Source organism: Lepidochelys olivacea, assembly GCF_965140295.1.
Source record: "Lepidochelys olivacea isolate rLepOli2 genome assembly, chromosome: 2".
NCBI classification, from domain to species: Eukaryota; Metazoa; Chordata; order Testudines; family Cheloniidae; genus Lepidochelys; species Lepidochelys olivacea.
Genome location: NC_140412.1, coordinates 190,193,072 through 190,220,836, shown reverse-complemented (window position 1 = coordinate 190,220,836; position 27,765 = coordinate 190,193,072). Strand labels below are relative to the sequence as shown.

Genomic DNA, 27,765 nt, shown 5'->3' with positions numbered 1-27,765 from the left:
CAAACGTATTTCATAATTCTCTATTCATTAATATTATTTGTATTTCAGCAGTGCCTAGAGGCCTCAGTTAGTGTTCCTGCCCTCATTATGCTAGGCACTGTATGCAGAGATAATAAAAACTCCAAACAGTTGGAAGATCAGATTTTGGCAATTATAGTAATTTCTGTGCAAACAAAGAGAAAAATGAATTTTGGTTGATGGTTTACAGGCAAGGGAAAACTTCCACATAAACAAATAGTTCAGTATCTATTGCCTGTAAATCATCAACTAAAATTAATATTTCTCCTCAAGAATCCTTTTCTCTGGCAGTTAGTATTACAATGCTATACGTGGCTCTGAAAAATAAGCTATTTACAGTAGCACGTCAGAGTTATGAACACCAGAGTTACAGATTGACCAATCACACACCTCATTTGGAACCGGAAGTACATAATCAGGCAGCAGCAGAGACCAAAAAAAAAAAAAAAAAAGAAAAAGAAAAAAGCAAATACAGTACAGTACTGTGTTAAATGTACACTACTAAAAATATAAAGACAAAGTTTTAAAAAAAGATTTGACAACGTAAGGAAATTATTTCTGTGTTTGTTTCATTTAAATTAAGATGGTTAAAAGCAGCATTTTTCTTCTGCATAGCGAAGTTTCAAAACTGTATTAAGTCAATGTTCAGTTGTAAACTTTTGAAAGAACCACCATAACATTTTGTTCAGAGTTACGAACATTTCTGAGTTATGAACAACCTCCATTCCCGAGCTGTTCTTAACTCTTGAGGCTCTACTGTAGTAGCTCTGCTGAGTCAAACAACTACAGCATGAACATCTTTGCTTCTGAATGTTGCTTCATAAAATGCTATGCCTAAAGTAACACAGTCCATCATGGCCAACTTCGAAAGGGAATATATTCCCATTTTCTCACATATATCTTGGCATTTCTATCAACAAATCATTGACACGATTGCTGCTGACTTCTGAATTTTGGTATGTACATCCCTCACCCTACTGATGGCAACCCTAGCAGGGTTGTAAAGGTTTGGCCAACGTAGGGGTTCAGCCAATGTAAGTCTTAAGCAAGGTTTTATCTCAAGCCCCTAAAGGAATTAACTCACATCAACGTGTCCCTAGTTGTCCAGGGTATGCTACAATAGTAGTACTATGAATCCACAACCCTCCATGCTGCTTGGCGCACAGCCCCGTAGACAGGGGCCCTCTTAGCCCAAACTCATCGCAGGGAGTAGGGACTACTCCTATAGTACAAACCCTTCTTTTAAAAGATCTGTTTCCTTCCCCAGGCCCAGCTATCAGCTTTTTCCTCCATGACAGCCTGTACAAGCCCTCTGAGTGTGGCAGGTCCTTTTTCCTCTCACCCAAAGAAACGTAACCTTTTCCTCACCCATCACATCACCCCCACAGAAAAACTACAATGTGACCACAGATATAAATCATGAAAGCAGAAAGGTGCAGAGTGATCTATCTGTAAGACTCAGGTTAGTGTAGGAATTATATGGATGAGGGGGAATGACAGGCATGAGGACATTACTTAACCTGACGCCCTGGGGTGGGAAAGTTGCGTGTTTGGCAGTTATGGTGATTGACTGAGGTCTTGATCTGCAGGCTATTAAGTGCCTAGGAGGTGCATTGTTTTTAAGCTGCTTCTTGCAAACTTATCTACAGTTATTATTACGTAACGTCCTTGGAAATTATTTCCCCAACCTTATCTTTTCTGCAGGGTAATAAAAAGCATTTTACGCAAATACCTTTCCATAGCTCTGAGGCTATGTGCGGGGCCATAGGTGCAACCATAATACAAAGAGTAGCCAAAGCATCTTCAAATTCTGCACTGTGGAGAATGAGAGGTTGAGAGGCTTGCTATGGAAAAGGGGAAGAGAAAGAAACAGGAATTGTAAGTATAAATGTTCCAATAAAAAGGCAGTTTGTAATGGAGAGAATGAAATAATAAAAACATAAATCAATGCCTAAGTCCAGAAAAAGTCCCATTTTACAATGAATCAGAAGCTTAAAAAAGGTATGGAGGTTGAAAATGGAAACCATTCCAAATTCTTGCTCCCAGAGTGCACCACTGGGAAGAGACGCGCACACACAGAGGACCCTTACACAGAGCTCAGGCACCAGCACTCCTATGAAATGGCTACAAACTTGCACCCGGAAAAGGATCAGTGTGACTGGACCCTGTGGGTGTAGGGGGTCTGCCCATATGGAAGCCTTTGCAGGATGGGGGCCTAGAAGAGCATTCTGGGTACTGGAATGTGTTTTCCCACCCACCTCCCGAAGTGCAGTGTCCAATAAGTTCACAATTCATCTCAAAAAAACCTGTCACACTATTAAGCCAGACCAGGAATGTAAGCATGGCATGTAACCAATGTAACTGAGATAGGGCTCATCAGTATAGGATCCTGGCCTGGTCTAGATAAAGCTGGTATAGAGTTAAAGAGATCTAAAAAAAAATGTGGGAGTGAAAAACATAGGAAAATCTTTTGTGGTTCAAGTTTTGTTGTTTTTGTAATAGTTCTTTATAAAGTTCTTGTGAAAGGTGCCAGACCACAGCATATGAAACTGAATTCCCCTGTTTTTCATTTATCTCTAGAAAAGGTAGAACATAGGTGGAAGCTGTGCAAGCTTTCCCCTATTCTGCCCCGCCAGCATGCTTCCACTCTGAGCTGGAGGAACCATCTCCAATGATGAGGATAGTTCAGTTTCTATGTATACTCAATTCTTCATCTTTGTCTGAGGCTTGCCTAAATTTAGTACTTGGTTTTTTCCTCAAATTTTAATTTTCACACATATCCACACTTCCTGGTTTCAGCTGGAATTGAAAGAGGAAGTACTGAAATGTTACAAGAAGACTTGTGCTTGAAAGATACCCACCCTTATTTCTTGACCACAGAATTTAGAGTAGTGTTCAAGTATTTGGATGTTTGTCTGAAGTGATATGAATCTCAGATATGGAGAAAAAACCTCACATTTTCAATCCCATGAACTATGTAGTCTCTAGGATTTTTCCTATTTCAATATAGTATTTGCATATGTCATAGGGGGACTTGTTGAGTTGTAATTTAACCAACAACTGGTTTAGAATCACAAGTTAAAATCTAATTACAAATAATTGCAATCAAAGATGAAAAATATCAATGTTTAATTTGACTTCTAATGTAGGTCACTGTAAAATTAAACAGAATTAATTCCTCAATCAAGTATAGCACAATAATAAAGGCAACAGTTATTATATCTGACCTATCACCACTTGGCTGATCGGCAGTATGATGGTCCAAATTAGGAGTGCCAAATTAAAGTTATTTTATAAAATAAGAGAATTTCCAGGCTCTCTTAACATCAAAAACTCTAGTGGTGAAAGTAATCTCAGAGGAATAAAAGGGATTTGTGATTTTGCCTGCCAGTAGTAACAATATTTCTTTTTTTTTTGTTTATTGGAATGATTATAGTAACTAATTTCTTTAAAAAGACTAACTTCTAATTTAAAACAAAACTGAATGTAGAACTCAAAGGGGCGTCCTTTGAAATTACTGGACACAGATGTAAATGATGAAACAATCAGGTGGTTTGGATCCTTCCTACGTATGTGTGTATGTATCTCTGCATAGGTCCACAAATGGAATGGAAGATATTAAAATTAAATAACCCACTTAGTTAAAAAGTTTTAATGTTAGTCAGATTCCTCTTTAAGCTATTCATGGCAATATATAGTATACCTGTGCACTTCATTTTAATTGATGTACGATGCAAGTTTATGGGGCCATAAAAGCAATAGTTGTAATAATGGTAGTAAATATTTATAATATAGTATAAGATACACAAAGGCCCCGAGATGCTCCTATTTTGGATGTACAGTTGTATGTCCAGAGATTGAAAAAAAGGTTATTGCATAAGCTCTTTTAGATGAGGTCATACTTACTGAGAGTACGTTAGTGAGGCCCATCAGTCGAGAGATTGCAGCATTAAACAAGTAATCTTTTGTGAAGTAACTTGTTACCTAGTTATACAAAAATGTTCACTTTCATTAGTTACTTACAATTTCCATATGCTGAGCATTTTGCTTTTTCGAAAAAAAAAACATTAATTATCAGCCGCAAATTGCAACATGCATACACATAGAATCATAGAACTGGAAGGGGCCTCAAGAGGTCATCTAGTCCAGTCCCCTGCACTTGTGACATGACTAAGTATTACCTTTCTCTCAAAACAATATCACTATATATATAATATATATATATTATTATACACACACACACACTATATGCAATATGTGGAGGTGATATTCCTGTGATAAATTAAATTATGAAGAACCTTGCTTATCCAGACCTCACTTATCTACAGAAGAGTCATGCCCCATGTGGTTTTAGGTAAGTGAAGTCACTTGTGATTATGGACTCCCATTCTCCTCAGGCTTACACAGAGAAAATTTCCCAACTAAAATAGTTTATGATGGAATAACTGAAGACAAACTTTTTGATCTGATAACACAAGAAGTCAGGCACACTGCTGGTGCATCATATAACAACACTAGTAATCTATCTAGTCATTTTCAAAATAGTTAAGATTTCCTTTTAACCTCAGAGACCACAAGGTTCTTCTGCTCCCAGATCTTTTTGGCTTCAGCCTTCTCCTTCTCGTTCAACAGCTGAGGATTGGGCACAATGCTGGAAGTCCTGGCTTCTATAAGTTTGGTTGCTAGGGACCAGAGACGTGACTGCCATCTTCGTACACCAGGGACAGCATCAGCTGAGTTTAATGACAGATTTCAGAAAGAGGGAGACTTGAGTTATAATGAATGAAGACAACACATCAAAAAGAAACAAAGAAAATTGTACCACAGAGTTCCATACCATTGACCATTGAAGTGGAAATTACATGTTGCAAGAAAAACCTCAGTGTAATTGAAAATAGATTTAAAAAATTGTTAGGTTGCTTTAATGAAGACAAATGAACCCTACTGGAAATCAAGAATATTTTCTAAGTACCATTTCAATGTATTATCCTAACTGTATAATACAATCCACTATCAAGCAAATGTAAGAATAACCTCAGCTGACCTGTCAATTACTCAGGAAAACAGTCTTTTTTTATATGCTTTCATTTGCAAGAAAGATGGGACAAACTCCTGAATGGAGACGTTCCTTTTAAACTTTGTTTTATAGTGATGACAGAAATTACATATAGATACTGTCATATCAATATATAGTGACGGTCATGGTAATGAAAGACAAAGGGCCAGATTACTTGGGATCATCTATTTAGCACCCAGCTCAGTTTAGGGAGCAGGGACTGCAAAGGGCGGCTATCAGCCACCTTTATGTCCTCCCTAATCCTTGGGGTCACCAGTCCAGGCTCTTAAATTGTCTCAGCCTCCGAGGCTTCTCCTCCAGCTGGGGACTGTTTGAGTACAACAGTGCTCAGGCCACACGTCTATACTTGAGAGCAGTGGAGGGGAGGGAAGGAGGAGGAAAGTGGCGGGGGATGAGTGGGTGGCACAAGAGCTGCTACACCACCTAGGGATTGCCCATCCTGAGGTGATCCCCAAATGGCTGGTTACAATAGATTTAAGGCTGCTTTACATCACTGGAAAAGTGTAAAGCAGCTTTAATGAGGACAAGTATCTGACCCAGTGTTATTACATAATATTGTGCAGTTTCTTGCCAAAAATAAGCCAATGCTGTGTTTACCAGTGTGGCTCCTTCAGGACGAATGTACATTATTTTGTTACTGTAAGGAGAAGACAGGCTTTCGCCAGTGTTTACAGAAGGCTTATTAAACTGTTTTCATTATCTTTCCTTCCCATTTTCTTTTAGAAATTTTTTTTAACTGTTTCTCCAATATTCCCTCAACAAGAGGTGACTCTCAAAAAATATCTTTCTTTATACTTCTCTGCATTTGATAAGAGACTTGTCTGAATGGCAAAATGCTTTTTTCCTAGCATTGTATAAGATGTCTGTGCTAGTACTTATGAAAGAATGTGTGTATAATACCACCACCAAACTATAATAATACTTTCATAGAATCATAGAATATCAGGATTGGAAGGGACCTCAGGAGGTCATCTAGTCCAATCCCCTGCTCAAAGCAGGACCAATCCCCAACTAAATCAACCCAGCCAGGGCTTTGTCAAGCCTGACCTTAAAAATATCTAAGGAAGGAGATTCCACCACCTCCCTAGGTAACGCATTCCAGTGTTTCACCACCCTCCTAGTGAAAAAGTTTTTCCTAATACCCAACCTAAACCTCCCCCACTGCAACTTGAGACCATTACTCCTTGTTCTGTCATCAGCTACCACTGAGAACAGTCTAGATCCATCCTCTTTGGAACCCCCTTTCAGGTAGTTGAAAGCAACTATCAAATCCCCCCTCATTCTTCTCTTCCTCAGACTAAACAATCCCAGTTCCCTCAGCCTCTCCTCATAAGTCATGTGTTCCAGTCCCCTAATCATTTTTGTTGCCCTCCGCTGGATGTTTTCCAATTTTTCCACATCCTTCTTGTAGTGTGGGGCCCAAAACTGGACACAGTACTTTGCAAAATAACACCTTTTATCCAAGGATTGCATAGCACTTACAAAAGGGGGATAAAGTTTCATTATTCTCATTTTCAAGAAGGGGGAAACAGCACAAAGGCCATGTAACACTGGATGACTCACTTAGAGCCTGATTTCAATAAGATTACTCACAGAGTAAGGAACTACTAAATGTTAGCAAGGGCAAGAGAATCCATGAGAGGTGAGAATAGAACCCTTTGACTCTCAGTCTTGTGCTTTCAGGAAAGGATCGTGATAGGAATCTAACATAAAAATGTTATCAATCCCACCCCCAAAAGTTTGTTAGAAATGTGCTAGTTTGTGTGATATATGGGGGGGTGGGGGGATGGGGAGGGGAAGTAGCTCCCTTTGATGGACACCCAGCCAGCCAATTAGCTGTGAAATCCCTCTTGGTCTGTTCTCTGCTTGCTTTACCTGTAAAGCGTTAACAAGCCCATAGGTAAAAGAAAAGGAGTGGGCACCTGACCAAAAGAGCGAATGAGAAGGTAGAACTTCTTAAAATTGGGAAAGAAACTTTCCCTTTGTCTGTTGTTCTTTGGCTTCAGGGATGGAACCACCATGTCAAGGGTGAATACCCACTCTGTCACTCCGAGTGCAGAAGTGGGGGCCCGCAAGGATTTTAAAAATTAATACTTGCCACTCCAGGCTTGTATTACACTCCCAAGGTTACAGCTTTTCTCTGACCTTGGCTTGGTAATCACTGCCACCACCGAAATGCAAAAAAACCCAAACCCTTTGAACCCAGGAAGGAGCACTTGGAAATTCCTCCTTGTGGAGTACCCTCAAGCCCTTTTACACCCCCCCCTCTTCCGGGGAAGAGTTGAGAAAAAAAACAAAACAAAGGAAATTAGCTGTGGCTACCAATCAAACAACATGCACAAACCTCTCAGGACACCAAAAATCCAATCCTGTTCTTAAAAAAGGTAAAAAATTTTAAAAACAAACAAACAAAAAGAAAATACATCTGGAATTTAGGCTTTTGCTTGATTTTAAAAGAGCAATTCCAAAAAAGCTTTCTTGGGGGTTCAGCTTAAAGCTTACAAGCAAATAAAAGCATCTTAGGTTAGCACAGAGGAGATCCACAAGCCAAAATAAGAAATGAACCTGATAGCGTCGAGCTAAACATTCCCTATCCAAATTATTTCTTCTAGGTATGGAAAATACTTTTTCGTACCTGTTCAAGCCTTACACAGCATTCCTGCTTATAGCATTGCTGCTCCGTCCCTGCCGCCCAGAGAACAACAGACAAAAGGAAAGTTTCTTTCCCAATTTTAAAAAGTTCTACCTTCCCATTGGCTCTTTTGGTCAGGTGTCTACTTCTTTTCTTTTACCTGTGGGCTTGTTAACCCTTTACACCAAGCGCGATTTGACAGCTAACTGGCTGGATGTCCATCAAAGGGAGCTACTCCTCCCCACCACCTGTATCACAGTTTGGTACAGAGTGAATAAAAAAGGTAAGGATACAGACTAGCCTGAACAGTAGTTGGTATAGGCTGCACTATAAGATGCTGATCAAACAAAGAACGAAGAGGTAGAACAAATCATTTAAAAACATTGATTTTTTAAAACAATGTACTTAGATGTTTTATTGAAGTCCTGCGTGATGAGAAAGTTGCTTTAAAATGCATGCATTTTCCTGTGTACACCAAATATTATGAAGCAATGCAGACAGAAAACAGAAATTAAAATTAAGACTGCATTGGGGCTGCATGTTCATTTAGAAAAGGCAGAGCCCCATAAGCAAGTCATATTTAAGGGGTGAAACTAGACAGACACTTGTATATGTTTTGTATGCTTGTAGGACCCATTATTTATCCTAGTTTCATCAGTTATGCAACTCAACAGTATACAATCTAAGTGTCTTTATCAGCATGTTTCAAATGGTATTCAGAACCCGTTTGACAAGCTGTGTTGCATAAATGTCTACAATAAATGAAAGCAGCTTAAAGCTCCAAATGGATTCTCCCGTCATGAAAACAAGAGAGACTATATTAAAAAGGAGGAAGTGACCTAATCTTAAAATAGCTGCTTTTTAAGTCACTGGTAAGAAGAGAGATTCAGAGACTGGGGCTGTGCACCCTCTTACTGTTTATAAAGAAATTAATACAACATGAGGTATTTTTTTACACACACCTGATCTTAGCTTTTAAGAGGTTTGTAAGGGAAGAAAGGAGAGAGGTGCTTCCTAAACAAGTCTGTAGCCTAATTAACACTGTCTTGCAAAATTAGCTTCTTAAAAATAGTTCTCAATTTACGAAGTGGACATGTAGCCTAGCTCTGTGGCATCACTATTTTCATAAGCTCCAAAGATCATAGTTCAAATAAGCTAAAACAGAAGGAAAAGACTGATAAAAGGTTGCCTGGTTTTTTCTCTCTGCTTCCATTTCCCACAGTGTACAGAATATCCTCATAATAATAGAACATTTCTGCAGGCTTTTTTCTACTTAAGACTAATATTCTAGTGTGCAGCGAAGAGGCTATATTGTTGTAGATCCTTGCTTTCAACATCCTTACCGAGATGTATGCATGCAGTGGTGTAGCCGTGTCTTATCCCAGGATATTAGAGACACAAAATTGGTGAGGTAATATTTTTTATTAGACCAACTTCTGCTGGTGAGACACAAGCTTTTGAGCTACACAGAACTCTTCCTCAGGTCTAGGAAAGGTACTCAGAGTGTCACAGCTAAATACAAGGTCAAACAGATAGTTTAGCATAAGCTGTTAACACATATTCTAAGGGACCATTCAAGGTCTCAGAGAGATGTATGTAAAGTTTCCTATCTAGTTTTGCTGCATTACTTCCTATTTCTTCCTGGGTAGACTATCAAGGAGCAAAAACTTAAGATTTTCCTCAGATGGCACTACAGCAAGTGCATACATCTAAACACTTATCATTTCTAGCCTCTGATAAAAAGCCTGAGGCAGAGGCTATCATTACTACTGAAGAAATTATAGAACCACATCAAAATTCTTTTAACATAGGAACATCATCCTTAATATTGCCTCAGATCCTATGCAGTAGCCTCATGTTGGAACACCCTTTATAGAAAAGATTCTTCAGTTCTGTAGAAACCTTCCCAATGTAAAACAGTCTTTTCAATATGAAGCCTGGAACAGAATGACCTAATCTAATTGTTGATTATATGTGAAAGTCTGAAGAACCCATTATCAGAAATTAATGACTCCTAGAGAGGTCAATCAGATGGTCCTATTTACCTGCTCCCATAAGAGAAGAACAGGGAACAATTAGTGAAACTGAAGGCAAAATATGTAAGGATGATTAAAAGGAATACTTTTTCAAAACATGGCATGAATAACTTGTGGAATTCACTGCTACCAAATATTGAAGCCAATAGTTTACCAGGATTCAGAAAAGGATTAGACATTTCTATAGATATTGAGAACATCTATAATTATATGAGGTAGGATAATATTACTGAGAAGTAATATAAACCCTCATGCTTTAGGACTTAAACCAGCCACTAACCAAGGGAAGACTGCAATGTCCTCTGAAGCATCTGGTACTCGTCACTCTGAGAGAGAGGAATGCGACCCAGCATATGAGACCAGAGGTCCACCTATGTTCCTATTATTAATGTTAAATACATACATAACTAACAAAAGTATCTTTTATCCCAACAAAGGTCCCGTTTTAGAAAGACAGCCAATGTAATCTTCTTATTACATCAGCTGTTCACATTCAATTCTCCAAATCCCAAACAGCAAACTGTATTTCAAACAGAAATAAACCAAGAGGAGGAAAGAATCCAAACAACTTGACTTACTTTTTGCATCCCACAAGATGTCTTGTTCTGGAGGGGCGGCAAACAGAATATACAGTCGCATAGTGTCAATGCCATACTGCTCTACTAATTCCTCAGGATCTATCCCATTATGCTTGGATTTACTCATTTTTTCCCATGTAACCTGCAGCTTCTCTTTGGTTTTTATGTGAACTGGTTCAGTCCCTAAATATATAGAACATATACAATAATAACTAATTTGGTTCTACAAACATCTGAAGCAGCAGAACTTAATACTAGGTTATTTCTAATCCCTTCTCTGATAGCCTCATATAACTGAAAGAAAAAAAAAACAAATTATGAGAGTAAGACAAAAAACTTTTTTACTTTCATCTCTTTACTGAAGTAACATTATAAAGTTTCCATCACACAGGAGAAAATTTCTTCCGTTTTATAAAGCTAAATCCAGTATTAATGGAAGCTAAATCTAATGCATCAGGATTTTTGCATTAGTGTAGCTATCTCAATGCTAACCTCCTCCGCAGATGTGTTGTACTGGTGTAATATGCCACTTGCACTGGAGCAAATTTACCTTGATTCCATCTTTGGATGTTTATAGACAGCAAGTTTGCAGGTTTCAGCTAGGATAAATCACATCGCTGCAAGCACCACTTTATCAATCTACATGGGGAGTTTGCACTGGTGTACATCTACACCAATGCAGATTTCCCTAATGCACACAAATTCTGTCTTTTATACAAAGTACAAGTATAGCACAGGCAGTAGCAAATGTATGTGTTCTTAAACTGCTTTGCAAGGATCGTATGTAAGCATTGGAGAGAAGTTCATTCTATGCCCATTCTGTCTAGATCTTATCTGTTCAGATTGCCAACAATGGTGTCGACTCTGCTAATGGTTTTGTAATGCAGTCATCAGTGTACTATGAATGGACTCCTTTCACATGGGCTAGTGAATGGCCTCCATAAGATACTCACTTTTAGTCATTTTTGGACATAGACCAGACTTAAGTAAAAACAAATATAGCAGAAATACTGTGTTTGATAATGGTTACAGGCAATGGAGTAGTATTTTCTCTGTATGTGTATTCAGCATTAAGCATGTGAGTCCAGAACACACACAAAAGTCAATCTCCGGTTTAATGATTACAAGAATTCACTCCTCACTGATGAATTTTCCATACACTATGACTTGTACATCCTTTTTCACTGAACTAGCCCTTGACTTTTCTGGATGCACCTGTGCTGGTCATCCCATACGGTCTCTTACCAGTGAGATCAATTTCCTCTCTCTTCAGATATTGGCTTGTTGTTGTTAGTTTGTATGTCTGACTCTTGATAAGACCTTGAACCAAGAGTTTATAAAAAGGCTCCCTGAGGATGAAAGGAAAAGGAAACCTGTCTGTTGAAAATAGCTGTCAAAAGCACATTTTACAGTAAGCTTTAGAGGCTGAACTTAGTTAGACAATTATTTAATGAAAGAAGAATGTCACACTGACAACTGAAACAGTTGTCACCTGCAAAAGTCAAAGGATATTTTAAAGAGAAACTTTAATTGGGGGGGTGGGGAGGATATTTATGAATAAAGCGATCTGACCAGTCACTTTCTGCATCCATTTTTCTGTCACTCAAATATTCATGTTTGAACAAATGCCTTCTCTTTTACAAACCTAGGTCCTCTTTCTGAGTGTTCCCACAGCACAGGAACATAGGATTTACCATAGTGGATCAGAGAGAGTCCAGTGTTGTATTTCTGGCAGTCGCCAGCACCAGTCAGCTCAGAGGAAGGTACAAGAATCCCACAGTAGATAAGGGTAAGGGTAAACTTAGAAACCTCTACATGTTAGTTACATAACCCCTACTATTAACCTTGGTTTTGACAACTACCTAATTTAACAGAATAACACTTTGAGTGTCTTTATGAGCACTTTCCAAGTTGTATTTCATAGCCCACCTGACAAACTCAATTGCCTTCAATAAATTAAAGGCACTTAAAGTGCAAAAGCTGCAACCAGATTCTGCCATCATAAGAACAAGAGAACATCTTAAAAAAAGATGTGATCTAATCCTAAAATAATTGTTTTCCAAGCTAATCATAAGATGAGAGTTCAAGAATCTTTGCTCTTTATTTCAGGAGAGCAAGTCCTCCCAGACCATCAATTAAAACAGTTAAAAAAAATTACAAAAAGGTGAAAAATGAAATAATTAATTTTCTCCCCCAATATGTATGCCTTTCTTTTTAATTTAAAACAGACATTTAAATAACTACCATATTTTACCAAATATGGGAACATTAACTAAATAATCAGAGCATCAAACCCTGGGTAACTGTCCCAACTGGAAGTAATATTTCAGGGAACGCTTGTCTTTTCATGACACAGTGTTAGTTCAGGCCATGTTGATAAAAGTTAAATGTAGGAATGTGCATTTGCAGTTTGTTTACAGGGCGAGAGGTTCAAAGATGTAGTACAAAATACTTTACCATATACGGGGAAAAAGAAAAAAGGAAACATATTTGAGTGTAGTGGGAGACTTCAGGAGGACGGAGAAATGCCCAAAATCAGAAATGCTCATCCTTGTGAAAGGATCTGGGGGAGAAGGCAGTGCTTATAAACAAATGCAAATCAGTACTGAATTTCGATGAAGTGAGTTGTAGCTCATGAAAGCTTATGCTCAAATAAATTTGTTAGTCTCTAAGGTGCCACAAGTACTCCTCGTTCTTTCTGCTGATACAGACTAACACGGCTGCTACTCTGAAACCTGAATTTCTCCTGTTGCTCAAAAGGGTTTCACTCTAGGAACAATGTTGGGATGACTCCATCTGCTGGTTAAAGGAAATACAATTTAAAATTGCTATCAGGTAAAAATAGTTCCTTTGATTTAAAAAACAAAAACATTTCCAAAGGATTTAGGCAGAATACTACATTATCCGGAACTATTTTATACTTTTATCCCCAATCCTGCAAAGACTTATGCAAGTGCTTAACTCTCCACAATGAATACTAATAAATAGTTACATTTAAATTAATGAGACTAGTCACAGTGCATAAAGTTAAGCATGATCAAATTAATGGCTCTACTCACAGTGCATAAAGTTAAACGTGTGTAATTCTCTGCAGGATGAGGGCCTAAGGCAAACTTTTACTACTAGTGCCCTGAGCCAGTGAATATTCACGAGACATATATGTACACAAACAACAAATGCAATACAGACTGTAAGAAACTGATCATTTAGCTAAACTTGAGAAGGAAGAAAATTCAGGCTCAGAGAATGAAATGTAAAATATACCATTGAAAATAATATTGGTACCTCAGCTTCTTCTAGCTCTATAAAATTTCATTGATGCCTGTGGGTGCCAGATGCAGTCTGCGACTGATGCTTGAATTATTTTTCATAGAAATCTAATAATGCTTACTTGTGTTTGGTCATCTTTTGATCATAGCAAAAATGGCTCAAGAATCTAGCATAGTATAAATGCATAACTGCATGCTCCTTTCCCCCAATGTACAAATCCACAGGCATCCAGTAGTCGGCCAAGGCTTTATTAAAGGGCCTAAAACACAAAGTAACAGAAAGTATACATTAAGTATAAAGCAAAAGGAAAAAACAGCTTTACTGGAACAGCTCCAATAAGACTTGACTGGAAATAGGTGTTCACTGTGAGCTGCATGTGCATCTTAAACTACATTCTATTAATTTTGCTTTTGGCTTAATTCCTTATTTTTAAAAAGCAATGTTTGACTTGATTAAATTGCAGAAATCTGTGTGAGAATTTTTAAAAGCTATAGAGAAAGATCCACTAGAATATGATTTACATATAATATCTTAGATGTATGACTATGACTTCACATGTATCACCTAAAACTAAAAAAATGCTATGGAAATATTTGCCTGATTTCTGTGGAACTTTCATAACTCGGTTGTGGTTATCTGTTCTAGTCTTTTGTAGTTACAAATTGATATTTTGTGGGGGAAAATATATAAAAATTTATATACATGGCTATATATTACTCTCCAAAATATATAACAATAAACCAATTTAAAATATATCGGAATGATTTCATTTATTTATTTAAAATTGAAGGTTTGTGTTGCCACCATTAGAGGGCAGCATGACATTTATTAAAGTGTTTAAAAAGCATATTCAGAATATTCATTTAGGGCATCGTAAACTGAAATCTCAAAGATACTGTTTTGGTTTACATCACTTCAAATAACGATGTCTCTTCAGGGCACGTTTTATAGTCCCACTCTTTAGCAAATGTACCAACTTGTATCAAAACTGTGATTTTATTGTGTTATACATTAGTTATGCTTCCTTAGTTAGAGATGAGACTGGAATAAAACCCTGGATCAGACTTCACATGTCTATAATGTAACTAGTCACAAACCCAAATCTCAACACCGTAGTACATAAAGTTTCAAAAGGCAGATCTGAGCTTTTCTTAAGTTCATTGTGTCCAGATTTGATGTTTGGAGTTTTACGAATAAAAATAAGGGCTTGCCTACATGTTGTTTAACTCAGGCCTTATCTAAACTACAAATGTGTTGGGTGTACAGTTATATCTGCATAGCCCCCTGGTGTAGACGCAGCAGATGCCAACAGAGGAAGTTTTCCATTGGCATAGTAACACCACCTCCCGGAATGATATTAGCTCTGCTGACAGAAACACTCTACTGTTGGCACAGCTGCATCTACACTGGGGTTTTTGTCACATCATAGCTACATTGGCTAGGGTGGTACAGTTTTTTCACACCTCTGACTGACACAGCTATGCTGATAAAACTTTGTATAGCATAGACCTGGCCTAAAGATATGATTTTAACTGATTTAGTTAAACCTGTGCAAAATGCTAAGTGTGCACTCTTATTTCAGTATAAATCAGGCTTATTTCAATTTAATTCATGTCCACTGAGAACACGGTTAAGCTGAAGAGAAATGAGAGTGTCCACGAAGGGGGTTGCACCGGTTTAACTAAACCAGTTAAAGTTCATGTGTAGTCAAGGCCTTAGTTTGAGCTATTAATCCTGTTCAGAATGTTGTTTTGGGTCCAGTTCTATTTAAAATATATTATTTCTATAATTTAATTAATTTATTCCAAAGATGTTAATTAATGGTATATCAATATACACCCAGACTGAGCTCAGGGCACAAGCACCACCTGTCAGAGAAAGACAACTAAGACCAATAAATGGAACCCTCTTCATATCCCCAAGTCTTTATAACCAAAACTCTTCAACAACTCCTTTTCCTCCCCCACCACGAGAAGCAAGTGGATGTCTTTGTATCTCATGTCAGATAAAAATCACCTAACCAAAACAAACATGTAAATGGTTTTAATGATTGAGTTTGTCTTAGAAAAAGACCCACTGACCAGGTCTTTTTTTTATTATTATTATTATTTAAAGTAGACAACAATTTTTAACAAAATGTGTCTCTCCCGTACCCCATGGAGGTCAGAGTCTAAATCAGAAACCTTGGCATGTAAAACGAGACAGATCCCAACAGCCGGGTTTGCCTATCACAGGATCATCACATACTGTACTACAATTCGCTGGACACACTGAAGCCATTCTATCAGATGCTTTCCGTATATATCTGTGTGAAGATTTAGTAACCCAAACAGTGATACTTCTTATCTAATTTATGGCTAGCCTTTTGCCTACAGAACGGCTCATAAAATATTCGAGAGACAGTAATCATAGGCTGGCTGTCCAGCAACTGCAGACAGCAATCTAATCTGAACAGTGTATAGAAAATACATTTTGGACTGTTGAGTCAGCCTTTGTGCAGCCTGCTATAATGCTGGGTGTGACAGAACCTCCAGGGCACAATCAGCTTTGCTAGCATTATAGAAGATGGAGTAAGTAAACAGATAAATAACTCTGTCTATCTCTCACGCTGCCCTATTTTATAGTCATTAATGCATAGCATATCTAGTGTTTCCTTTTGTAATACTGTATTTAACTGAAGTAGTAACATGGCAATAGGCCACTATGATGATACTTTATTTAAGCTCTGGACCTAAATTAGCACGACTCTGGCTAGCACAGATTGGTGGTTTTCTTAATTTTGGTCTCTGGGGGAAATTGCTTGATTCCTCACTTCTTTCCTTCTCCATCAGCTCTTGCCAGCTGAATGCGTTGCTATAAATCCCAGAAGAAGCCAGTTAGCTATATTCTTAAGATAGTGGCAGAATGTAAGCACACCAGTGACAACAAAGAGAAAATTAAAGGCTTTGTCCACAGTACAGAAGTTACACTGGCTGTTTCTGCCTTAGTTGACGGAAAAGCACCTTATGTCCATACACATAAGAGACTTGTCTACTGCTGGAGAGGACGCAATCAGCATAAGGAGTAAAAGCTGTGGATCACCAGCTGAGTTTGCAGTCTCAGCCCTTTCATGTCCCGTTAGGGGCTGATAGCCTTATTCCATAGTTCAGAACAGCTCCCAAGGCTACTCTAACCTGAATAGGGCCAGTCAGCATGCAGAGAATCAGGAACTCATAAAGAGGTTCCCAGACAGTCTCCCATCCTGCTGCACCCAGCAGACGGTAGAACTACTAGAGTATCTGGCTGTTTGTTTTTTCTTTTCTTTCTTCTTCTGCTATGTAAAAAAGGTCCAGGTTACATGAACACCCATATGACCATGGGCCTGCTTGCAACCTGCTTGGATGCCTTACCTATCAGAGTTATGAGGATCAGTGTATCTCAAGTAATACCAAGATGAATCAACAAATGTATCCATGGTGTCTGTTTCCCTCTTTGCAGGTCCTTTGCACCTGGGGAATAGAAAAATTTCTCAGCACTCCTAGATGAAAAAAAAAATCACATGCTGATTTTTTTCACATCTTGAAGAAATAAAACAAATCCTATGAAAGTCCAAGAGAAAGGAAAAAGTATTTTGCCATTAAATAGAAGGGTAGAAAGATACTCAAAAACTAGCACATTCGTCTGGTACTATCAGATAAATCATTTATGACCACTTCCAGTAGAAAAAGAGTATGGTAGACTGCATTTCACTGGTTCTGGTTTTATAAAATGGTCTGTTTTTCCTGATTATTTCCACTTATTCCCAGGAAAAACAAATTTAGTTTAATTCCAGTTTTCATTGAGAAGGATCAAGCCTTTCTCAGTCATTGTAATATTTTAATTCATGATTACTGCTAGAACAAATCAATATTAGCTAGGTAGTATATTGAAGGTACAGACTAAAACAGATTTAAAATGAGAAGTTAAAAGCTGGAACAATTTTTCCTTCCGCCATGAATAGAAATAATTTACTTATGGAAATGAACAGCAAGAGGAAACTTTTTTAAAACTGTGTTTGCATTTATTGCAACTACTCAGTATTTAAGAATGTATCTGCTAAAAATGATTATAAATTTATAATACAAATGAAATTTTGCAACCTGCTGCAAACCTGTGTGCACTACATATAACACAAAGAATGTCAACTGTCTGTTTAACACGTACAAAATTGTAACTTTAATCTGTTACTGTGCTTGGAAGCTTTAGCTAGCACAGCACAAGTCTGCCTGCCTGCTTGATAGTGTAAACCATAGACAGCATATTAAACAAGCTCTTCAACAGCAACATTGGCTTCCTAGTCACTGCTCTGTGTGGTGAGTCTTTGGTCTATAAAGCCTTTATGTGACTTGGGTCCTGACTACCTAAGACACCACCTCTCTCGCTGCGTATTTGCTACAGTATTTCTGGTCACCTGAGGCATGTGAGCTGCATGTATTTACAGGTAAGTATCAGAGGACTTATGTTTGAGTGAGATTAATAGAAAACCTTTCCTCTCCTTTCTCAGATGACTTAAACCAAGTTTGCTACCCTGAAATGCACAGTGCAAGGCAAGGGGTTGGATTGCTGTGGTGGTGTCAGGTTAGCAGCGCAGAATTTTCACTTGGTTACTGCTATCTCATGCTCCAGAATCTAAACTTCCATTAAAGAAGTCTCTAGCCTTTACAACTGTGGAGTTAACTTTCAAAATGTGAACCAAATGTGAGTTGATACAATCACATCTGCCTGAGTTTGCAAACAGTCAAACATTCATCTCAACAGGATGCTAATTCTGAAACCAATGATAATTCATTGTCAACTCATTTTTAACTGAGCAAAACAAATAAGACAGCAGAGAGGCAATTACACGAATATCTGTATAATTCACCCTGAGTGGTGCCTCATTCTGGCAACATGAGTAAGTGAGCTTGGGTGGCAGGCACAGCTTAGGGAAGTACCACCACTTATTTTCTCTCCAGTCTGATCTCTGTGCAAGGCCCATCTCTTTTAACAAGCTTTTACTTGTAGGGGATAACCGCAGTGGAGGCATCTTGTTTCTAGTTGACTTTTTAGTTTAAAGAGTCAATTATATTAAATACTGCACGTGTGCCCAGAGACTAGGATAATATATTTATCACAAAATAAATAAATATTGTATTATACTATAACAGAATTGTCTCAGCCTATCAACTTCTGGGATACTTTACATAACAGTTATGCAATTCCCTGCACCCTAGTTGGCTACAGCTCATTAACTAAATAAGTTTATGGAGGACCGGTCACCCAATGGTTATTAGCCAAGATGGTCAGGGACACAACCCCAAGCTCTGGGTGTCCCTAAACCTCTGATGGCCAGAAGCTGGGAATGGATGACAGAAGATGGATCACTAGGTAAGTTTCCCTGTTCTATTCATTCCTCTGAAGCATTTGGCTATCGGACGACAGGATACTGGGCTAGATGGACCATTGGTCTGACCCAGTTTGGCCTTCTTATGTTCTTAACATAGTGACAGCATGCAAGCCACTATACTCTGGCTACTGATAGCCTACAGCTAGCGATGCAGACAGCAGGTATTTGCATATTCACTGAATAATTCTTAACTACTGTGAAGTCATTATGCACAGCCTTCCACTCATGATTGGTTACAGTTTCAGAACTCCACATCTGTATGCCCACAACCACAGCCACCTCGGCTTCCCATCTCTATTCATCCTGTTAATCCACCTAATCCCAGCTATTAAATTCTGCATGTAGATGGAGTATACAGTCTAGAGGAGATCAGAACTAGTGTTCCCTCTTCACAACAAATGCATTTCAACATTTATATCAGTGGAAAGCCTGGAGTGCAAGCAACAAAGATTTCAGTAGGAGTCAAGGATTTCAGACTAGAAGACATTGCTGAGAGCATTACTTCAATATTACAATTCATCTAGTCAGACTGCCTTGAAATATCCATACTCCTTAAGAAGTTACTGTGCAGTGTTTAAAAAAGCCTACCTGAAATGACATTTTCTTTGCAGAAATATGTAGATGTATGTCTTTCTTTTACTTAAAATGTATATCATTAACAAGTCAAACATGTTTCCAGTGAGCCACAGAACTGCCCTGTGTAAGCCACCTAATTACAAATGAGAATCACGCTAATGTTCTAACCTTCCAAAGTAAGAGATTTACAGTTTCTGTGCTATGAAGAGAGCCTTAACGTCACTTTATGTCCCTGGTTCTCCTGCATGACAGCCTGACAATGCCCTGCTCGATAGCCTGACAATGCCCTGCTTGCTGGACCAGCTCTGCTGACAGCAGGGTTTCACTATATGCCTGGAAAGGAAAGGGTTTCTCTCAGGGATTCCTCGGGTTCTCTTCCCTCCCCCTGCAGAAGCTGAGCACAAACTCCAATGTACCCAATACTCAACCAGCTCTGGAGACATCTTGCTTTCTCTAATGAATCTGTATCTTTCTAAATCTGAACTACATGCTTCTTCTTAAAGAGCTGGGAAACAAACTGTATGATCAAAATCTGAACCATGAGTGCATACACCTATTAACTACTTCAACCTGAATTATTTGCTGACATGTAAAATGCACCAGGCATGTAAATCTTTATAAGATTCTACTGCAATAGCACCATCTTATCTCTGTTGTTGGACTTGTTAATTAATTGATCAATATGTTAGTTTCCTTAACAAAAGCAAATGAAAACTCAATATACCCTACAATCTTTGCTTTAACTTTGTTGTTGAAAGAGAAAAAAATCTTGCAATCGATGAAGTAAACGGTACTATAAATAACTAGAGGAAGAAGGTGAAAAAACTATTTTATTTTTCTCATTTTCTTTCCTCTAACTTAAAAACACTCAACTTTTCCTCCACTAGGTATTTATCCAGAAAAAGAGCTTATATTAAGAAACAGTAACAGGCCATATTACGACAAGAAGAATTATAGCAAGTGGACAGTATATAATATTTGCTCACCTTGGACATGAACAGTTCATCCACTCTGTGACAGTTTCTAGAGGGGAGGCTCCCTTTCCTGTAAAGGAGGTTATATTGGGCAACTCCACAGGTAAATCCTCATAAGGCACAGGGACTGTGCCACAGGTCTGGCAGTGGATTATGGGAATAGGTGTTCCCCAGTACCGCTGTCGCGATATTAACCAATCTCTTAACTTGTCACTTGTTAGGTCTCCACCTACTCCTTTATTTTTGGCCAGCTGGGTTAGGGCTTTTAAAGCTTCCTGCCTAGTCATGCCTGTGAACTGATAAAAAGAAAGACAGACATTTGATATATGCTACTATTGACAATGCTGTAGTGGCACCATTATATTATTTTTCATATGCATTGTACACAGACCTAACACTCAAACTCTGATGGGACGGAGGTTCCAAGCGTTTTTAAGGTTCCCCATTTGTCTTCTGCTTCACACCCATTCATCTTCCAGGCTTCCCATATGTCAGTCACCAACCTTCTAGTCATGAGGATTAGATAAGTCTCCCTTGAAAGCCTATCAAGGTCACTCCCTTGATGGGCTGAATGGGTCATTGCTGAGGAAGGGCTTGTTCGGCACTCCTGGCCTCTGTTGGCCAGTTATCTGCAGTTAAGGTGGATTCTCCTTACTGCAAGGCATCCAGTATATTAGTACTCCAAGGCAGACATTGCAAGAGTATAGGTGGTAAATCAGACCTTCCCTCACATATTCATTCTGGGTGATTTTATACTTCACTTCTTCATATATTTTAAACACTCAATATCCCTCCCAAGTTAGATAGACACAAAACTTGTCTCCTACTGAACAACAATCCACCCTTCCTCAGATTAATACTTGCAGACTCTCAAGAACTCTTCAGTGTTAGTTTAGAGTTACATCCTTACACAGCCATGAAGCTGTCAAATAGCCTGTAATATAATTTCCAGTGAATACAACCAAGGGGACTAATATATTAACATTTAACCTGAAAAAAGAACAAATGTGTAAATGAAAAACAGAAAAAAACATCAAGACATTTTCATGACGGAATTTATTATTCCTTCTCTATTGTAAAATTTAGACTATTATAGCATTTTTCTTCTTTCATGTATGTAAAGTTTTGAAGACTAAGCCTTGAAAACAAAATATTTGGTATTTTCCAGGTAGTGGGTTTTCGTATGCACTATCACTGTACTTTAGAAAGAAATGCAGTACAAGTGCACCAACCTCTCCGGAGTTGACTATGGTCTCCAAACCATCTGGTAGTGTTTCAATGACTTCAGAGAAAGAGAGACCTAGATTCTGGGCGACAGCAGCATCTTCTGGATTAGTATTAGGAATTCCTATCCATGGAAGGGGGAAAAAATCAGTTCCATAACTGGCTAACTTGGCTGCTCCTTGTCATTTTTTTGAGGAAAATATTTTCATCTATTGGCACTTATTTACTTCTTTCCAATGGCTTTAAAAAGACATTGGCAAGTTAAATTTTGCCAACATTTCACAAAATTTATAAAAACACGCTTGTGAAATTTGAGTGACAACAGTTATAACAAAACATTATCTTATAGTGTTTACAACCCAAAAATCATTATCACTGTGCTAGCTCAGAAGAACCTGAAAGTGATTGGGTCTGAAATTGACTAAAAATAAAGCTGAAATTGACTAATCTGTTTTCATTTACCAAATTGAGAGAAATGCAAAAGCTAAGCAAATAGCATAAATACATACTAAGTTAGTTGTTTTAAAAAATTTCAATTTTAATAACTGAAGGTGTTACTAAAAATAAAGGTAACGTTTTTTAAAAAAGAAAATGACTTAACTTGACAAAGTCCTTCAACATTGCTGCCCCCTCTTTTTAAAATCTCGTCATTTACTATCAGAAAGTCATCTCCAGTAATTCCAATTCAGAGTAATGTCAACCTTCCATTCAGAATAAAGCTAGAGAAAGTAGTTCTTACTGCTGCCAGAATAAGCCATTCCGTCAGAATATTTAAGGCCATCGATGACACCTTTTCCCACTGTGCCTTATTACCTGGGACAGTCACACATTTTGAATACAAGTCTTTTTTAACCCCCACAGAATTCTTTTTATTGCTGCAACTTACCAATATCAAAAAGTGATTTATTATTTTAAAATAATCCTTGTTCACAATGTTACCGCCTGACTGCAATCTGTCCAGCAACTGCTGTGTTTCACCTACAAGGATTGCATTCTGGGGGTTAGCTAAGAAATCCCCATTTTTATCATACATATTTATATTCAAATATTAATTATATGTTGTTTGACATACTATATAACATGATGATGTATATCTTTCTACATTAGTTTGTTTTCATTTTGGGGGGTCATTTGTTCTATTTTTTAAAGAAGCTTGCATTACTAGGTTGGCCTCCATCAGCCAGAACAGCAGATTTATTGACCAACCCAAATGTCAGGTTATCTTTTTTCCTTCCTATTCTTGGAAACAACTTTTGACATTACAGATCTAGAGGCTCTCAAAACAAAACAAGCAAAAAACAAACACACACCCCCCCCAACCACCTTAGAATTATCACAATACAAACTTGAATTCAAAAGACTGTTTAACATACACCCTTACTCAGCCACAAAACTGCCCATTGTGTTAAATATTTCAGCTGTGTCGATATATGGAAATACAGAAGCAGATAACTAATGCAAAACAAAAAACAAACAAACAAAAAGGAAACCAAAATGTGGAATCAATATGAAACTCCACAGCAGAAGCTCCCTATTGCCATTCTTAAACCTCAATAAAGTATGGTATATCGGTATCTTACTAAGAACCCCCTTCAATCCACCACAGGTGGTTTTACCATATGCTGCACAAATAGAGGAAAGCAGCTCCCACATTTTAGTCTATTTTTCTTTAGAGAAGAGGACAATGCCACTGTCCTTTATCAAAACTCAACAGTTGGCATCCAGCATTTCCTGGGAAGAGCTGGGAGGTATCCAGCATACGTAAGACCAAAGTACACGCCAGTGAACAAAATAAAGGCTTGTCATCAAAAGTAATATTAGGAAATCTCAATTATTTGGCTTCTCCTATTCCAGAAATAGTTCTGATATACTTTGGCTCCCAAAAATATAATGGCGTATTAGTTACGTACTCCTTGGAGATTAAAGTGGAACTACTTGACAAAAATGTTGAAAGGAACTGTATTATACCAAATCATCACTAGGAGTCAATAAAGAAGATGACATATGGAAGTCATATTAATACTGATGGTATACCACACCCAAACTAATAAAGATGCAGCAAAATATCCGATCAATACTCAGACAATATTATTAAACTAATTTTTTATTGAATTTAGTTCTTACAAAAAGCTCCAGATTAACAGCCTGGAGATTGACTTTCTTTATCTTGAAATTTTCTTTAGATAACTTATTCATTCAAACTTTATGTTTGAAGCAATTTGTGTGTACAAAGCAACTCAATACATACACAAACAAGTATGTGCTAAAATTCTGAATGTGCAAATTTGGAGACTCTTGAAAATCTGGACTCTAAATAAAACAGCCAAGTTTGCTAAACATCTTGAAGAGGATGAATACCTTTAAAAAGTTAGGTTTCAGAGTAACAGCCGTGTTAGTCTGTATTCGCAAAAAGAAAAGGAGTACTTGTGGCACCTTAGAGACTAACCAATTTATTATGCATCCGATGAAGTGAGCTGTAGCTCACGAAAGTTTATGCTCAAATAAATTGGTTAGTCTCTAAGGTGCCACAAGTACTCCTTTTCTTTTTAAAAAGTTACAAGACTTTGTAACCATGGCTGGCTTTGCAAAGGCTGAGAGGGGGACACCGAAAAGGAAGGCATTGACTGACTGAGTGAGAAAGACGGAAAACACAGGAGAAAGACAATAAATGGAATCTTTAAGGTTTTAAAAAACACTTTTAGGACAAATTGAGCTAGGTTTTGTTTGTTTTTTTTAATCTCAAGGAAATTGAAAAGATCCAAGACACACTTTGTTTTGTTCCCTTCTGTCTTCCCTCCTCAATGTCCTCCCCCACACTTGTTCATATACATCTTCCAAACATGTATTAAGCTTTTACAGCTCTGTAAGACTATCTAAAACATTTTTTTGTGAAGGAAAATAAGACGAAGGTAAAAACAACCTAAAAAATTTTCTCACTTTAACAGTTCACATCAGTCACCTACATTTTACTGATTCTAAACTGGGCATAATAATACAGTCTATTATATGATTGGGCTAACGAGTTCCAACCCATGCTGTGAAACTCATACTATCACAGCTTGTAGGCTAGTTATATCACTTGATTTATTCAATCCATTTTTTCTAATAACTGTTCTGTTAAAGAATTTCTAAGAAAATTCAGCAGTTTATGAGAACATAATGAACTTAAAAACTGATTTAAAAAGAACCCACCAAAAGGAACACTGTATTTTATTATGGATTTTTTGTTCAATCAGACCTCTGAAGTGGCCCTTGTTTTCCAGAAAGCTGCACATTTGGGCTAATATTCCACATGTGCCACCCAGCCTGGTCCTGCCCGGTAGGGTAGCATACATAGGCTAATCCTTCCCAGGACGTAAAAGCAGCAAGGTGCAAAGAAAAAAGCAGAAGAGAGTCTAGGAGAAGTAGCAAGGCAAGACAGAGCTGAGAGCCCTGGGGATGGTACATTCATGGTACATTCATGGTACTGACCATGATCAAACACAATTACTGTACATTCTGTATTTTATTGATATCAAAACAAATACAACTAGATAAAGCCAAATTTGGATTGATGGTTTGATACATTATTGAAGTAAGGCAATTTTTAAGTTATCTTGTTTGGGGGGTTCTATTGTATGTAGGCACAGCAAAACTATACTGTTATGAGTTTGGGTCTTTGGCAAATATTTTTTACATTAAACATTGATGTGGTTCTGTTTTGGTATGTGTGAGAAACAGACACTCAGATTCACATGTCTTGTATTATAATTCTTAAGAGAAAATGTGGAGGTCTTCAAGCTTGGGGGTCTCACTACAGTCAGCTTTTAATTTTATTAATTTTTTATAATATATTGTAATGAAAGAGAAAAATATTACCCTGTCTCTTTGTATTCAGACCTGTAACAAATTCTCCGTAGCTACCTTTTCTTTCCCTTAATTAAGAAGAATATGGCCTCTAAAGGCCCTAAGACAGCCATTATCTTCAAAGGTTTACAGCAGCAGTTCTGGTATTCCAAAATAGTAACTGAAAAACCTGAATGTTGCTCTTGTATTTTAAATGTCACTTACCTATTTTAGTATCAATATAGTTCTCAAAATCTGATTTTGCAGAGATTACTACAGGAACCTCCTGTCTGGTAAGTAAATTCACTGCTGTCACTGATGTAAGACAGTCTGCAAATACACGTAAAGATTACAATAATTAAAATATGACACCAACAGTACTAAGAATCTCACTTATTAACATGAAAATTTCTGTGCTTTGCATCCTAATTTTTTATGAAGTAACTCACTGAATCAAAGTACTTTCTTTATTTAAAGGGAGAGGCTCAAGTTAGAATCTAGTCAATTTCAAAATATGAATTTAAAGCTGTTAAAAGCTTCTATAGGTCCTGCTGCCACATTTTGTGATTTAAAAAACTGTTTTTCTGCTTCCTGATGGCATGTGAAAGATCCCCACAAATAAGAGAAATTAACTCAAAATACAGTAGAACCAGAGGAACAGAGAATGTGCAAAGAACTGATAATGTACAAAGTGAACCAAGTGAAATACATTATTTTCCTGCAATTTCTTTCAGGGTCACTCATTTTAGACATTTCTCGAAACAACAGTAGGTACAACAATTTCAGACCAAAGCATTATTTTGGCTGACAGTGTCCCTTTAAAATAATAAATTCTAGGGCTGTCAATTAATCACAGTTAACCCATGCGATTAACTCAAAAAAATTAATCATGATTTACAAAATTAATCATGATTAATCACACTTATAACAATAGAATACCAATTGAAATGTATTAAATCTTTGTGGATGTTTTTCTACATTTTAAATATTGATTTCAATTACAACACAGAATACAAAGTGCACAGTGCTCACTTTATATTATTATTTTTTATTACAAATATATGCACTATAAAAATGATAAACAAAAAATATTTTTCAATTCACCTCATACAAATACTGAAGTGCAATCTCTTTATCGTGAAAGTGTAACTTACAAATGCAGATTTTTTTTGGTTATATAACTGCACTCAAAAACAAAATAGTGTAAAACTTTAACGCCTACAAGTCCACTCAGTCCTACTTGTTATTCTGCCAATCGCTAAGACAAACAAGTGTGTTTACACTGACGGGAGATACAGCTGCCTGCTTCTTATTTACGTCACCTGAAAGTAACATTGTAAACAAGAGGCAGGCAGCATTATCTCCTGCAAATTGTAAACAACCTTGTTTGTTTGAGTGATTGGCTGACCAAGAAGTAGGACTGAGTGGACTTGTAGGAGCTAATGTTTTACACTGTTTTATTTTTGAATGCAGTTTTTTTTGTACATAATTCTACATTTGTAAGTTCAACTTTCATGGTAAAGAGATTGCACTACAGTACTTGTATGAGATGAATTGAAAAATACAATTTTTTTGTTTTTTTACAGTGCAAATATTTGCAATCAAAAATAAATATAAAGTGAGCACTGTATACTTTGTATTCTGTGTTGTAACTGAAATGAATATATTTGAAAATGTAGCAAAGATCCAAAAATATTCAAAATAAATGGTATTCTATTGTTGTTTAACAGCATGATTAATCGCACAACTAAATCACAATTAATTTTTTTAATCACTTGACGGCCCTAATAAATTCCAGTCAATCTGATATCTTGCAGAAGAAATAGGTATTGCAGCATGGAGGGATCTGACAGAAATAGATTTGGGAGCTCTCTCATATCTTTTTGCTCAGATAGTTGAACTAAGTTATCCTTCAGAGGTCAAGGGTTTTACCAGAGTAACTCCTACCATCTATCCCTCACAATGAGAGATGTCACAGGAAGTTGCTCACTTTCCCTCCCAGGCAGCAGAATAAGCAACACACAAAAGGCCTTGTAGAAACCAGAAATTTGGTATCTAAGAAAAATTTCTCAAGCAGAATAAGGGATTATCACGAACTCATATGAACTAGCCTTAGGTTGGGGCCAGAAACAAGAGAAAAGACAGCTGTTA

The 27,765-nt window shown here is 37.4% G+C and overlaps 1 protein-coding gene across 2 annotated transcripts in view; it reads right to left on the bottom strand.

Moving 5' to 3' along the window:
- LARS2 (leucyl-tRNA synthetase 2, mitochondrial) overlaps positions 1 to 27,765 on the bottom strand; it is a 107,858-nt gene that overhangs the window by 14,301 nt on the left and 65,792 nt on the right. For both annotated transcript variants that reach the window (XM_084621300.1, XM_084621299.1), the window contains 10 exons: positions 25,840 to 25,944; positions 21,798 to 21,913; positions 20,578 to 20,861; positions 17,001 to 17,099; positions 13,733 to 13,870; positions 11,587 to 11,690; positions 10,342 to 10,524; positions 4,582 to 4,751; positions 3,925 to 4,002; positions 1,751 to 1,862 (listed from right to left, as the gene is read on the bottom strand). In XM_084621300.1, coding sequence (XP_084477426.1) covers positions 1,751 to 1,862; positions 3,925 to 4,002; positions 4,582 to 4,751; positions 10,342 to 10,524; positions 11,587 to 11,690; positions 13,733 to 13,870; positions 17,001 to 17,099; positions 20,578 to 20,861; positions 21,798 to 21,913; positions 25,840 to 25,944 — 1,389 coding nt within the window. The remainder of the gene's footprint in view (positions 1 to 1,750; positions 1,863 to 3,924; positions 4,003 to 4,581; positions 4,752 to 10,341; positions 10,525 to 11,586; positions 11,691 to 13,732; positions 13,871 to 17,000; positions 17,100 to 20,577; positions 20,862 to 21,797; positions 21,914 to 25,839; positions 25,945 to 27,765) is intronic.